Source organism: Oncorhynchus gorbuscha, linkage group LG05, assembly GCF_021184085.1.
Source record: "Oncorhynchus gorbuscha isolate QuinsamMale2020 ecotype Even-year linkage group LG05, OgorEven_v1.0, whole genome shotgun sequence".
NCBI lineage: Eukaryota > Metazoa > Chordata > Actinopteri > Salmoniformes > Salmonidae > Oncorhynchus > Oncorhynchus gorbuscha.
The window spans coordinates 327,343-342,919 of NC_060177.1; the positions used below are offsets into that span (position 1 = coordinate 327,343).

At 45.3% G+C, this 15,577-nt stretch overlaps 1 protein-coding gene across 1 annotated transcript in view; it reads right to left on the reverse strand.

Annotated features, from left to right (window-relative positions):
* LOC124035350 (WD repeat-containing protein 93-like) overlaps window positions 1-10,972 on the reverse strand; it is a 42,082-nt gene extending 31,110 nt beyond the window's left edge. Inside the window, exons 1-4 of the mRNA XM_046348815.1 lie at window positions 10,794-10,972; window positions 9,133-9,203; window positions 3,621-3,710; window positions 2,974-3,105 (exon numbers count right to left, since the gene is read on the reverse strand). Of these exons, the coding sequence (XP_046204771.1) occupies window positions 2,974-3,105; window positions 3,621-3,710; window positions 9,133-9,203; window positions 10,794-10,972 (472 nt within the window). The remainder of the gene's footprint in view (window positions 1-2,973; window positions 3,106-3,620; window positions 3,711-9,132; window positions 9,204-10,793) is intronic.
* Window positions 10,973-15,577: the final 4,605 nt, after the last annotated feature.

Consider the following 15,577-nt stretch of genomic DNA (forward strand, 5'->3'; position numbering starts at 1 on the left):
ACATGACAAGAAACGCCCCAGGACAGGACAGAACCACCAGACCAATCAATAGAAGGACCATGACATACTAGCCAGGGATGACCCAAAACAACAGGCGTAAACGGTGAACGGAAAATCAAAAAAGAAATAGTCTCACTGTGGTTACCAGACACTGCGAGAGCTAAAGGCAGTGTCCCAAATCCGATACTGGGAAGATGACTACCATCTAAGGCAAACATGGGCGTAGGCCTGTCTAACGGTCTGAAAGGAATGTTATGCTTCCGAACCCATGCTTCGTCCATGAAACAACCCTCAGCCCCAGAGTCAATCAAAGCACTGCATGTAGCACCCGAACCGGTCCAGCGTAGATGGACCGACATAGTAGTACAAGATCTAGATGAAGGGACCTGAGCAGCAGCGCCCACCAGCAGCCCCCCGCCCACCGATGGACTCTGGCCTCTTACTGGACATGAATTAACAAAATGTCCAGCAACTCCGCAATAGAGGCACAGGCGGTTGGTGATCCTCCGTTCCCTCTCCTTATTCGAGATGCGAATCCCTCCCAGCTGCATGGGCTCAGTCTCAAAGCCAGAGGAGGGAGATGGTTGCGATGCGGAGCAGGGAAACACCGTTGATGCGAGCTCTCTTCCACGAGCCCGGTGACGAAGATCTACCCGTCGTTCTATGCGGATGGCGAGAGCAATCAAAGAATCCACATCTGATGGAACCTCCCGGGAGAGAATCTCATCCTTAACCACTGCGTGGAGTCCCTCCAGAAAACGAGCGAGCAGCGCCGGCTCGTTCCACTCACTAGAGGCAGCAAGAGTGCGAAACTCAATGGAATAATCCGTTATGGACCGTTCACCTTGGCATAAGGAAGCCAGGGCCCTAGAAGCCTCCCCACCAAAAACTGAACGGTCAAAAACCCGAATCATCTCCTCTTTAAAGTTCTGGAATCTGTTAGAGCAATCAGCCCTTGCCTCCCAGATAGCTGTGCCCCATTCTCGAGCCCGGCCAGTAAGGAGTGAAATGACGTAAGCAACCCGAGCTCTCTCTCTAGAGTATGTGTGGGGTTGGAGAGAGAACACAATCTCACACTGCGTGAGAAAGGAGCGGCACTCAGTGGGCTGCCCGGAGTAGCAAGGTGGGTTATTAACCCTGGGTTCTGGAGGCTCGGCAGGCCAGGGAGTAACAGGTGGCACGAGACGTAGACTCTGGAACTGTCCAGAGAGGTCGGAAACCTGAGCGGCCAGGTTCTCCACGGCATGGCGAGCAGCAGACAATTCCTGCTCGTGTCTGCCGAGCATGGCTCCTTGGATCTCGACGGCAGTGTAACGAGCGTCTGAAGTCGCTGGGTCCATTCCTTGGTCGGTTCCTTCTGTCATGCAGGTGAAAGAGGACCCAAACGCGACTTAACAGAAACAGAGTTTATTAAAGTCCAAAACGGAATAACAGAAATCCTCTAGATTTGTAGAGGGGAAAACAACTGGAGAAGCGGCCACAGACTGCAGGTCGCCGGGTAGGCGCAGGCCGTAGTCGACTGAGACACCTGCTCACACGCAGCATCTGATGAAGGCACAAAACACGACAGGACAGGGTGATACACAATCACGGCAAAAACACGACAGGACAGGGCGAAACGCAATCACAGCATGGTGAATACAATACAAGGAACCGACGGAACAGGAACGGATCACAAAGGAATAAATAGGGACTCTAATCAGGGGAAAGGATCGGGAACAGGTGTGGGAAGACTAAATGATGATTAGGGGAATAGGAACAGCTGGGAGCAGGAACGGAACGACAGAGAGAAGAGAGAGCGAGAGAGTGAGAGAGGGAGGGGGAGAGAGAGGGACAGAACCAAACAAGACCAGCAGAGGGAAACGAATAGCATGGGGAGCACAGGGACAAGACATGACAATAAATGACAAACATGACACACCCTTTCTCTGGTTATGGAAACAACATGAATTGGTGCATGAAGCAGATGCAACTCCAGTTTCACCATCAGGTGGAACCAGTAGCGATGGGTAAAATCACTGGGGAAGCCCAGACAGAAATAAAAGCCATATTCCAACCTGTGTTGTGATAACTGCGTTGTTTGCTCTATAACCTGTTAGTTCATATGCCTCTATAACCTGTTAGTTCATATGCCTCTATAACCTGTTAGTTCATATGCCTCTATAACCTGTTAGTTCATATGCCTCTATAACCTGTTAGTTCATATGCCTCTATAACCTGTTAGTTCATATGCCTCTATAACCTGTTAGTTCATATGCCTCTATAACCTGTTAGTTCATATGCCTCTATAACCTGTTAGTTCATATGCCTCTATAACCTGTTAGTTCATATGCCTCGCCACCGTGATGTATAGGCCAAAGGCCGAGACAAAACATTCTTGAATTCAAACTGTATTTTTACAGGTCCACAACAATGTGCAATTATTTTAGTCTTTCAGAAACAGACAGATAGGCTACAGCAAATGTCAGTGCAAAGGGAAACATGCCAACCCCTCCAAAGACGTGATCAAGTTCACCATGAATTGATATTTCCTTAGATACTGTCTTGGCCTAATTCCAACCCCTCCAAAGACGTGATCAAGTTCACCATGAATTGATATTTCCTTAGATACTGTCTTGGCCTAATTCCAACCCCTCCAAAGACGTGATCAAGTTCACCATGAATTGATATTTCCTTAGATACTGTCTTGGCCTAATTCCAACCCCTCCAAAGACGTGATCAAGTTCACCATGAATTGATATTTCCTTAGATACCGTCTTGGCCTAATTCCAATACTTCCAAAGCACACAGCAAATGAGGGTGTTATTGTTTTCCAAGCGGAGTTTTAATGCTCGTTCACGCGTACACAGGTTTACCACAGGTCTGATTTACAACTGGACGCTTCATCAATCTCAACATTATTGTGTCTTTTCAGAAAGGGCCACACAGATATTTAGTGTAACATTTAGGTAACTGTGTGCACAGTGAACTCACCTAAGTGTCTGTCCCAGACAGTGACCAGTCCAGTAACCAGTCCCAGAGTTATGTGTCTAGTACAGCTGCTAACAGCAGAACACAGGATCTCCTGGGCATTAGGCCACAACGCATCAGGCTTGGGCTCCGGGTCTGGAACAAAGAGACAACATGATGAGAAGCTACTTTTGGGGCGGCAGGTAGCTTAGCGGTTAGAGCGTTGGGCCAGTAACTGAAAGGTTGCTGGGTTGAATCCCCGAGCTGACAAGGTAAAAATCGTTCTGTCGTTCTGCCCCTGAACAAGGCAATAACCCCACTGTTCCCTGGTAGGCCGTCATTGTAAATAAGAATGTGTTCTTATTAACTGACTTGTCTAGTTAAATAAAGATTAAAGCTGCAACACTGCTGGCCTCCTGCTGGTCATGAACATATACTACACCCAGAACATTCTGGTAATATACTGACATACAGTAGAAGGGCCTGTATTCATAAAGCCTTTCAGAGTCTAGGATCAGTTCCCCCCTGTCCATGTCATTATATTTGTAATAATCTCAATGATAAAACTGATCCTAGATCAGACACTTGAATACAAACTCAGGATCTTTTTTTAACATCACAGATCCTATTGTTATTGCATAGTACATGTGACTAGATGACCCCCAACCGACCTGGTTTGTCTCTGGGAGCTTTACACAGTAAGTAGTGCAGCAGATTGTGTGTGCCGCTCCACCACAGACACACAGCTACAGCCAGTCCACCTGGAGAGAGAGACAGACAGGCCACATGGAGAGAGAGACAGACAGGCCGCATGGAGAGAGAGACAGACAGGCCACATGGAGAGAGAGACAGACAGGCCACCTGGAGAGAGAGACAGACAGGCCACATGGAGAGAGAGACAGACAGGCCACCTGGAGAGAGAGACAGACAGGCCACATGGAATCAGTTGTCCTGAGTCTGCTCTGAACTGCCAGGACCTAATAGTATCACTGAACTGGGGTGGCAGGTAGCCTAGTGGTTAGAGCATTGGGCCAGTAACCGAAAGGTTGCTAGATCAAATCCCCGAGCTTACAAGTTAAAACTCTGTCGTTCTGCCCCTGAACAAGGCAGTTAACCCACTACTCCTAGGCTGTCACTGTAAATAAGAATGTGTTCTTAACTGACTTGCCTAGTGAAATACAAATAAACTGCCAGGACCTAGGAACAATAGTATCTCTTGACCAATTCATGAAAATAGTCATACCTTCTAGCTGCATTGTGGACCCTATTCAAACTAAACTACTGAAAGAGCTGCTTCCTGTGCTCCTCCTCTGTTGAACATAATAAATGGCTCCCTAACTGTCGGACGTGAACCAAACTCACTAAAAAGTGGCGGTAATAAAGCCTCTCTTGAAAAAGTCCAACTTTTACCTGGAAAATGTTTTTAAACTATCGGCCTACAGAACCAGTCAAACGTTGACACACCTACTCATTCAAGGTTTACCTTCATTTTTACTACTTTCTACAGTGAACAATAATAGTGAAGATTTGACATGTTCCAATTGTGTTTTTTTGTTTGTTTCTTGGCGTTGTTTGTAATGTATTTTTAAACTTATTTTGTACATAATGTTGCTGCTACCATCTCTTATGACCAAAAATAACTTCTGGACATCAGAACTGCGATTACTGACCACGAACTGGCAGAATACCTTTCCTTTAACGAGCCTGACGTGAATGACATCAGAACTGCGATTACTGACCACGAACTGGCAGAATACCTTTCCTTTAACGAGCCTGACGTGAATGACATCAGAACTGCGATTACTGACCCCAAATTGGCAGAATACCTTTCCTTTAACGAGCCTGATGTGAATGACATCAGAACTGCGATTACTGACCACGAACTGGCAGAATACCTTTCCTTTAACGAGCCTGACGTGAATGACATCAGAACTGCGATTACTGACCACGAACTGGCAGAATACCTTTCCTTTAACGAGCCTGACGTGAATGACATCAGAACTGCGATTACTGACCACGAACTGGCAGAATAACTTTCCTTTAACGAGCCTGACGTGAATGACATCAGAACTGCGATTACTGACCACGAACTGGCAGAATACCTTTCCTTTAACGAGCCTGATGTGAATGACATACTGTTTTCCCGGGAACAGGCCCAGATCCGTCATTTGCATGACGAGAAGGCAGAGAAAAATAAAACCGATGACCTACGCATAATAATATAAGAATTAAAGCAGGAAGCATCAGTGACTCGGTCTATAAAAAAGTGGTCAGATGAAGCAGATGCTAAGCTACAGGACTGTTTTGCTAGTACAGACAGGAATATGTTCCCGGGATTCCTCCGATGGCATTGAGGAGTATACCACCAGACATTGGCTTCATCAATAAGTGCATTGATGACGTCGTCCCCACAGTAACAGTACGTACATACCCCAACCAGAAGCCATAGATTACAGGCAACATCCGCACTGAGCTAAAGGCTAGAGCTGCTGCTTTCAAGGAGCGGGACTAACCCTGAAGCTGATAACAAATCCCAATATGCCCTCCGACAACCATCAAACAGGCAACGCGTCAATACAGGACTAAGATTGAATCGTACGACACCAGCTCTGACGCTAGTGGGATGTGGCAGGGCAAATCATTACAGACTACAAAGGGAAAACTACTTCTATGCTGCTCGCTTCGAGGCAAATAATACGTTGGAAGTTTACATATACACTTAGGTTGGAATCATTAAAACTCGTTTTTCATCCACCACAAATGTCTTGTTAACAAACTGTAGTTTTGGCAAGTCGGTTAGGACAGCTACTTGTGTATGACACAAGTAATTTTTCCAACATGTCACGTTCTGATCTTAGTTCTTTTAGTATGTCTTTGTTTTAGTATGGTCAGGGCGTGAGTTGGATGGGTTGTCTATGTTCGTTTTTCTATGTTGTGCTTTGCGTTTGGCCTGGTATGGTTCTCAATCAGAGGCAAGTGTCGTTAATTGTCTCTGATTGAGAATCATACTTGTTTTGTGTTCATATAATAAATACAAAATGGACACTTACCACGCTGCACATTGGTCCTCCGATCCTTCTTACTACTCCTCCTCAGAAGAGGAGGACGAGAATCGTTACACAACAATTGTTTATAGACAGATTATTTCACTGTATCACAATTCCAGTGGGTCAGTCAATTCACTAAGTTGACTGTGCCTTTAAAAAGCTTGGAAAATTCCAGAAAATGATGTCATGGCTGTAGAAGCTTCTGATAGGCTAATTGACATCATTTGAGTCAATTGGAGGTGTACCTGTGGATATATTTCAAGGCCTACCTTCAAACTCAGTGCCTCTTTGCTTGACATCATGGGAAAATCAAAATAAATCATAAATCAGCCAAGACCTCAGAAAAAACTATTGTAGACCTCCACAAGTCTGGTTCATCCTTGGGAGCAATTTCCAAACGCCTGAAGGTACCACGTTCATAAGTACAAACAATAGTATGCAAGTATAAACACCATGGGACCACGCAACCGTCATACCACTCAGGAAGGAGAGGCGTTCTGTCTCCTAGAGATGAACGTACTTCTGTGCAAAAAGTGCAAATCAATCCCAGAACAACAGCAAAGGACCTTGTGAAGATGCTGAAGGAAACAGGTACAAAAGTATCTATATCCACAGTAAAACAAGTCCTATATCAACATAGCCTGAAAGGCTGCTCAGCAAGCAAGAAGCCGCTGCTTCAAAACCGCCATAAAAAAAGCCAGACTACGGTTAGCAACTGCACATGAGGACAAAGATTTTTTTCTCCCCAATTCCGTGGTATTCAATTGTTTTTAGTAGCTACTATCTTGTCTCATCGCTACAACTCCCGTACGGGCTCGGGAGAGACGAAGGTTGAAAGTCATGCATCCTCCGATACACAACCCAACCAAGCCGCACTGCTTCTTAACACAGCGCGCATCCAACCCGGAAGCCAGCCGTGTCGGAGGAAACACAGGAGTCGCTGGTGCAAGCGCTCCCTAACCCGGACGACGCTAGGCCAATTGTGCGTCGCACCACGGACCTCCCGGTCGCGGCCGGTTACGACAGAGCCTGGGCGCGAAAAGATTGTACTTTTTGGAGAAATGTCCTCTGGTCTGATGAAACAAAAATAGAACTGTTTGGCCATAATGACCATCGGTGTGATTGGAGGAAAAAGGGAGAGGCTTGCAAGCCGAAGAACACCATCCCAACCGTGAAGCACGGGGATGGCAGCATCATGTTGTCCTGTCTCAGCCTCCAGTATTTATGCTGCAGTAGTTTATGTGTCGGGGGGCTAGGGTCAGTTTGTTATATCTGGAGTACTTCTCCTGTCCTATTCGGTGTCCTGTGTGAATCTAAGTGTGCGTTCTCTAATTCTCTCCTTCCCTCTTTCTTTCTCTCTCTCAGAGGACCTGAGCCCTAGGACCATGCCCCAGGACTACCAGACATGATGACTCCTTGCTGTCCCCAGTCCACCTGACCATGCTGCTGCTCCAGTTTCAACTGTTCTGCCTTATTATTATTTGACCATGCTGGTCATTTATGAACATTTGAACATCTTGGCCATGTTCTTTTATAATCACAGCCAGAAGAGGACTGGCCACCCCACATAGCCTGGTTCCTCTCTAGGTTTCTTCCTAGGTTTTGGCCTTTCTAGGGAGTTTTTCCTAGATGTTATCAGTTTGTCGCTGTGGATGGATTGTCCTCTGACAAATCAATGGTAAGTTTCGTTGTTCCTCAAGGTTACATTTTAGGACTACTATTGTGTTCACTATATATTCTACCTCTTGGTGATGTCATTCAGAAACACAATGTCAACTTTTACTGCTATACGGATGACACACAGCTGGACATTTAGATGAAACATGGTTAAGCACCAAAATTGCCCACCCTGGAAGCCTGTGTTTCAGACATAAGGAAGTGAATGGCGGCAAATGTTTTACTTTTAAACTTGGACAAAATAGTTGGCGACCTGGTCAGCGTGCACTGCGCCCGGCCCGCCACAGGAGTCGCTAGTGCGCGATGAGACAAGGATATTCCTGCCAGCCAAACCCTCCCTAACTCGGACAACGCTGGGCCAATTGTGCACCGCCCAATGGGCTTGAACCCAGAATCTCTGGTGGCACAGCTAGCATTGCGATGTAGTGCCTTAGACCACTGCGCCACCCGGGAGGCCAAAATTCAGAAACTTTTTTTCAAAAAATGATGCAGCTAATTCATGCTTTTGTCATTTCTAGATTATACTACTGCAATGCTCTACTCTCCTGCTACCCAGATAAATCACTAAATAAACTTCAGTTATTGCTAAACACGGCTGCTAGAATCTTCACGAGAACCAGAAAATGTGATCATATTACTCTAGTGCTAGCCTGGACTACCTGGCCCGATGACTCCTGGCTGTCCCCAGTCCATCTGGCCATGCTGCTGCTCCAGTTTCAACTGTTCTGCCTGCGGCTATGGAACCCTGACCTGTTTCAACAGGCGTGTTACCTTGTTCCAGACCTGCTGTCACAACCTCTGAATGTTTGGCTATGAAAAGCCAACTCACATTTACTCCTGAGGTACTGACATGTTGAACACTACAACCACTGTGGTTATTATTTGACCCTGCTGGTCATCTATGAATGTTTGAACATCTTGAAGAACAATCTGGCCTTAATGGCTATGTACTCTTAAAATCTCCACCCGGCACAGCCAGAAGATGACTGGCCACCCCTCAGAGCCTGGATCCTCTCTAGGTTTCTTCCTAGGTTCCTGCCTTTCTAGGAAGTTTTTCCTAGCCACAGTGCTTCTACATCTGCATTACTTGTTGTTTTAGGCAGGGTTTCTGTATAGCACCTATCTGCTGATGTAAAAAGTGATTTATAAATACATTTATAAATACATTTGATTTTAATTCGATAAAGGGGATGTATTTTACTACAAATAGAAGGGATGCTTCTAAGAAGAGAGTAAGATAAAAACATTTGATTTAAGAGTGGATAAAATTGATATTTTATGTGTTGTCGATCTCAATCTGCAACAGGACCCATGGCATCAATTCAAGATTTAAATACAGAACTGATGGCATCAATTCAAGATTTAAATACAGAACTGATGGCATCAATGGAATATTTAAAAACAAATTCATGACATTCAAATGTAATGAAAAAACATTTGTTAAATTGTCTTAACCCACCTGTCTGAGGCTTAACTCCTCCCAGGACAGGAAACAGACCTCCAGGAAGCAGGAAGTGACTGGTCACACAGCTTCAAACACAGCACCTCCATGGTTACAACACTAACATGTCATCTCCACGGTTACAACACTAGTGCACCTTTCATTTCCAAGTCTAAAGTCGATGTCAACATGAGCTCATGATGGAGTGATTGAAGTCCAAAGGCAAGCAATGTGCGGATTCCATTATGCTGAGCCGAGGCGCACCGGTCGGTGGCCCTTCTCAAATGGAACAGTAATCTGCATCACTCGGTCATGTTGTCAACAAGGCAGCATGGTGCATCATCCAGAAACATACATCTCTTTTGCATAAAATACATGTTTGGATTTTAGAACTAGTTTTCAGTGGGAAGGCAGATAAAGTGTTTTTATCAAAATAAATAACTTTTGTAATGTGAAAACACAGAATCATACTAATAACTACAGTGGTTAATTACATCACTTGTGTTTTGATCTGACTCCACTGTGGGACAGAGCAGGGCACCTGGCTCACACCCGGGGGGCAGCCTGGTTCCAAAACTAATCAGCTTCACCAGGTGCAAAACACGCTTACACGGCCGCCCAGGCCAGATTAATCCTCTCATTATCAATCAACAACTTCCTGACACGGCCACCCAGGCCAGATTAATCCTCTCATTATCAATCAACAACTTCCTGACACGGCCGCCCAGGCCAGATTAATCCTCTCATTATCAATCAACAACTTCCTGACACGGTCGCCCAGGCCAGATTAATCCTCTCATTATAAATCAACAACTTCCTTACACGGCCGCCCAGGCCAGATTAATCCTCTCATTATCAATCAACAACTTCCTGACACGGCCACCCAGGCCAGATTAATCCTCTCATTATCAATCAACAACTTCCTGACACGGCCACCCAGGCCAGATTAATCCTCTCATTATCAATCAACAACTTCCTGACACGGCCGCCCAGGCCAGATTAATCCTCTCATTATCAATCAACAACTTCCTGACACGGCCGCCCAGGCCAGATTAATCCTCTCATTATAAATCAACAACTTCCTGACACGGCCACCCAGGCCAGATTAATCCTCTCATTATCAATCAACAACTTCCTGACACGGCCGCCCAGGCCAGATTAATCCTCTCATTATCAATCAACAACTTCCTGACACGGTCGCCCAGGCCAGATTAATCCTCTCATTATCATTCAACAACTTCCTTATTGTCCTATTTTGAAACGGAAGCTTCCCTTTTTCCCAACCCCCTGGATACCTTACTGATACGAGAGGCTGGAAAAACAAGAGGCTCACTAAGAAATCATGATTCAACAGACTAGATGATTCAACTGATGATGAGTAGCTGTCTGGGTATAGTCTGATTCAGACTGAGGACACAGGGCCCTAACAGATCATCAGTAGCTGTCTGGGTATAGTCTGATTCAGACTGAGGACACAGGGCCCTAACAGATCATTAGTAGCTGTCTGGGTATAGTCTGATTCAGACTGAGGACACAGGGCCCTAACAGATCATCAGTAGATGTCTGGGTATAGTCTGATTCAGACTGAGGACACAGGGCCCTGTCAGGTCTTATTTTCTGTTATCATTACAATCTGAGGATTTTAAGACTAACCACTCTCATTCAACTGTTGTGTTTACCTGGGTCTGTCCTCTGGGTCTGTAGTGTTGCTGGGGTTAGTAACCATGTACTTCCTGTATACAGACTTAAACACAGCGTCCTGGTCCTCCCATTGGCGACTGCTGATCAGGTGGTTCTGTCCTGAGCCAATCACATTGCCATCCTCGGTCTTCTGCAACACCTCAAATGGACTCTTCATGGTAGAGCAGTGGTTCTTAACCTGGGTTCGATCGAACCCCAGGGGTTCGGTGAGTCAGTCTCAGGGGTTCGGCGGAGGTCAAGACAAACATCCGATTCATATGATTCGTGATGACACGCTCCGCTTGGCCATCATTGGCTGCAGGTGATCACGCTACATCGCTTGGCCTATCTGTGCTGCAGGGAATTTGGCGCGCTCAGTTTGTGACAATGGTGATGGTACGTCTTGTGATTTCTTTCTTAATATTTTAATTCCCTCATACTTACTATGTCGAGCAAAAAAAGAAAGTGGTCGGACGAATATGTACAATATGAAATTACATGTATAACCGAACGTGATGGGAGTCAGCGTCCTAACTGCATGATTTGCAATGCCAAGTTGAGCAATTCTAGACTAGCACCGGCAAAACTAAGAGAACACTTCCTTAAGCTGCATGGAGATGGAAAGTACAAGAACACAACGCTCGCTGAATTCAAGGTGAAGAGAGCCAGATTCGATGAAAAGGCTACTCTGCCTGTTCTCGGCTTTGTACCCATCAACAAACCGATCCTCACAGCATCGTACGAAGTTGCTTACCTGATCGCAAAGCAGGGCAAACCACACACCATTGGTGAAACACTCATAAATCCAGCTGTGTTGAAGATGGCGAATATCATGCTGGGAAAAGAGGCCGAAGTTAAGATATCCCAAATTCCTCTTTCAAATGACACCATCAGCGACAGAATAGAGGACATGAGCAAAGACATCTTTGCTCAAGTAGTTGCAGATCTGATTTCAAGCCCGGCAAAATTCAGCCTTCAACTCGACGAGACCACAGACATTTCCAATCTAAGCCAGATTGCTGTATTCGTGCGCTATGTGAAAGACGACGTGATAAAGGAAGAATTTTTATTTTGTAAGCCTCTTACAACAACAACTAAGGCAACCGATGTGAAGAAACTTGTGGATGACTTCTTCAAAGACAACAATCTTTCGTGGGATATGGTTTCTGCAGTTTGTTCGGACGGAGCTCCAGTCACGCTGGGAAGAAAGTCTGGTTTTGGTGCGCTAGTGAAAGCCGATGCACCACACATTGTTACGCATTGTATTCTGCACAGGCATGCGTTGGCAACAAAAACCTTGCCTCCAAAACTGGCAGAAGTATTAAAAATTGTAGTGGAATGCGTGAACTATGTGCGAACTAGTGCTCTGCGGCATCGCATCTTCAGTGAGCTGTGTAAAGAAATGGGCTCTGAATTCGAGGTACTTCTGTACCATTCTAACGTTAGGTGGTTATCCCGGGGACAGGTAATGAATCGTGTTTTTGCCGTGCGTGTGGAATTAGCCCTGTTTTTGCAAGAGCACCAACATTGTCATGCAGATTGCTTCAAAAATTCTGAGTTCATTCTCATTTTAGCGTACATGGCCGATATCTTTGCAGCTCTCAATCATCTCAATCAAAAGATGCAGGGCGGTGGAGTCAACATCATCGAAGCGGAGGAAAACCTGAAGGCTTTTCAAAAAAAGCTACCGTTATGGAAACGACGAACAGAGAACAATAACTTCGCAAACTTTCCCCTGCTGGACGACTGTGTCAGTAAGATCGAAAATGTATCTGGAATCGGAGACATTTCTGTACCCGCTGAACTGAAGCAAGCCATTGCCACGCACTTAGATGAGCTTGCAAAGGCTCTCGACGGATACTTCCCTACAAGAGAGTCATATCCAGCATGGGTGAGACAGCCGTTCACGTTTAGTGTTGAGACAACAGATGTCAATGATGAATACCTCGATGAAATCATTGAAATTCAGCAGAGCCAGTTCAACAGCAACTCTTCAGAACAACACTTTCAACGTTTTGGTGTCAACAAATGGTAACGTACCCTGTTATTGCTAAGAAGCTCTGGAGATTTTCATACCGTTTGTTACAACATATCTTTGTGAGCAATCCTTTTCAAGGATGCTGGACATAAAAACGAAGAAAAGGAACAGACTTTGTTGCGAAAATGACATGAGAGTGGCACTTGCCAAGGTGAAGCCGCGCATTTCTGAACTGGTCTCTGAAAGGCAACAGCAGAAGTCACACTGATTTGCAGTATATATTCATTATTATGTTTTTGTTTTTGTGTGAAAATGATAATCTGTGTGAAAATGTTTTGATGATTTTGTTCTTTGAACACAGTGATGTTGATGCATGGTTCATTTTGTGCACCAGTCAAATATATACCTATGTTTTGAAAAAAAAAATTCAATTAAGAAGGGTTCGGTGAATGCGCATATGAAACTGTTGGGGTTCAGTACCTCCAACAAGGTTAAGAACCACTGTGGTAGAGCCTATCAAATATGACAGACATTTTGCCTTCCTGTAATTCTCATGTTGATACAATGTATATCTGTAATTCTCATGTTGATACAATGTATATCTGTAATTCTCATGTTGATACAATGTCTTCCTGTTATTCTCATGTTGATACAATGCCTTCCTGTTATTCTCATGTTGATACAATGTCTTCCTGTTATTCTCATGTTGATACAATGTATATCTGTAATTCTCATGTTGATACAATGTCTTCCTGTTATTCTCATGTTGATACAATGTCTTCCTGTTATTCTCATGTTGATACAATGCCTTCCTGTTATTCTCATGTTGATACAATGCCTTCCTGTTATTCTCATGTTGATACAATGTCTTCCTGTTATTCTCATGTTGATACAATGTATATCTGTAATTCTCATGTTGATACAATGTCTTCCTGTTATTCTCATGTTGATACAATGTATATCTGTTATTCTCATGTTGATACAATGTCTTCCTGTTATTCTCATCTTGATACAATGTCTTTACAATATATTTTTTTAAACTACTGTTTGGTAACCGGGTCATTCCACCTCAAAAAGCACAAAGAGGATTTTGACACCCACCATCTCAGATCGATCTGAAATAATTTCTGTTGTCAGAAACAGATGAGATTAGCATTCCTGCAACATTTTTTTGTTGAAATACAATTTGACATCTGAGAAATTAAGCTAATTGATTGCAGCCAAATTGGCATTTTTAATATATAGGATTCATATAATATTAAAATAAATATAGTACCTAACATCCAATTTGGACCAAACTTTTTCTACCAATGAGTCCGACATGAGGAATCCAAAGGAATGGTCAGTAGCCACCCAGACCCACAACACCCCAACAACAACAATACAGGTTCTGACCCCTAGACGGTGCTGTTCATGCTATTAGGTGGGAAAGTTTGAAGACCCCCCCAATGTTAAAGGGATTGTTCACCTAAATTGCAAAATGACATTGGTTGTCTACAGACAGCAAGGTGTGACAGCAACCAATGCTTGGGTTTTTCAGCCACTGTCTCAAGAGCTAACTTAGCATTTGTGGCACAAATTCAATGCAAGTCAATGGTACGTATAGTAGCATTTTCATGCTTCATGTTCATCAGAACACTATATAGGTAATAGGGTGCCATTTGGAACGCAGCCATGTTGTACAAACCGTGAGACAAGAGGTCCACAAGAGGTCTCTACACAGTCCCCAGAACAGACTATGGACTGTAGATATGTGTTAGTGGAGTATGGGCCTGAGGGCACACACAGTGTGTTGTGAATACTGTAATGAATGTATTGTAATGTTTAAAAGTTCTATAACTACCTTCATTTTGCCAGACCCCAGGAAGAGTAATGGGGATCCATAATAAATACAAATCATCCTAAAGTATCAAAAATGGATTGTGTAACTGTATTATCTTACTTAGATACAAAGCACAAAAAGGCTAATATATGTACCGTTGACTCGCATGGGATTTGTGCCACAAATGCTAAAACAGCATTTGAAACAGTGGCCAGGTAAACAAAACCAAAGCAAGGGTTGCCATCATACCTCCTCCTCTCCCTGGACCTCCTCCTCCTCCTCTCCCTGGACCTCCTCCTCCTCTCCCTGGACCTCCTCCGCCTCCTCCTCTCCCTGGACCTCCTCCTCCTCCCCCTCCTCTTCCTGGACCTCCTCCTCCTCCTCTTCCTGGACCTCCTCCTCCTCCCCCTCCTCTTCCTGGACCTCCTCCTCCTCCTCTCCCTGGACCTCCTCCGCCTCCTCTTCCTGGACCTCCTCCTCCTCCTCTTCCTGGACCTCCTCCTCCTCCTCTTCCTGGACCTCCTCTTCTCCCTGGACCTCCTCCTCCTCCTCTCCCTGGACCTCCTCCTCCTCCTCTCCCTGGACCACCTCCTCCTCTTCTCCCTGGACCTCTGCCTCCTCTTCTCCCTGGGTCTCCTCCTCCTCTCCCTGGACCTCCTCCTCCTCTCCCTGGACCTCCTCCTCCTCCCCCTCCTCTCCATGGACCTCCTCCTCCTCTCCCTGGACCTCCTCCTCCTCCCCCTCCTCTCCCTAGACCTCCTCCTCCTCTCCCTAGACCTCCTCCTCCTCTCCCTAGACCTCCTCCCCCTCCCCTAGACCTCCTCCCCCTCTCCCTGGACCTCCTCCTCCTCTCCCTGGACCTCCTCCTCCTCTCCCTGGACCTCCTCCTCTCCCTGGACCTCCTCTCCCTGGACCTCCTCCTCCTACTCCTCTCCTTGGACCTCCTCCTCCTACTCCTCTCCCTGGCCCTCTGATGGTATATA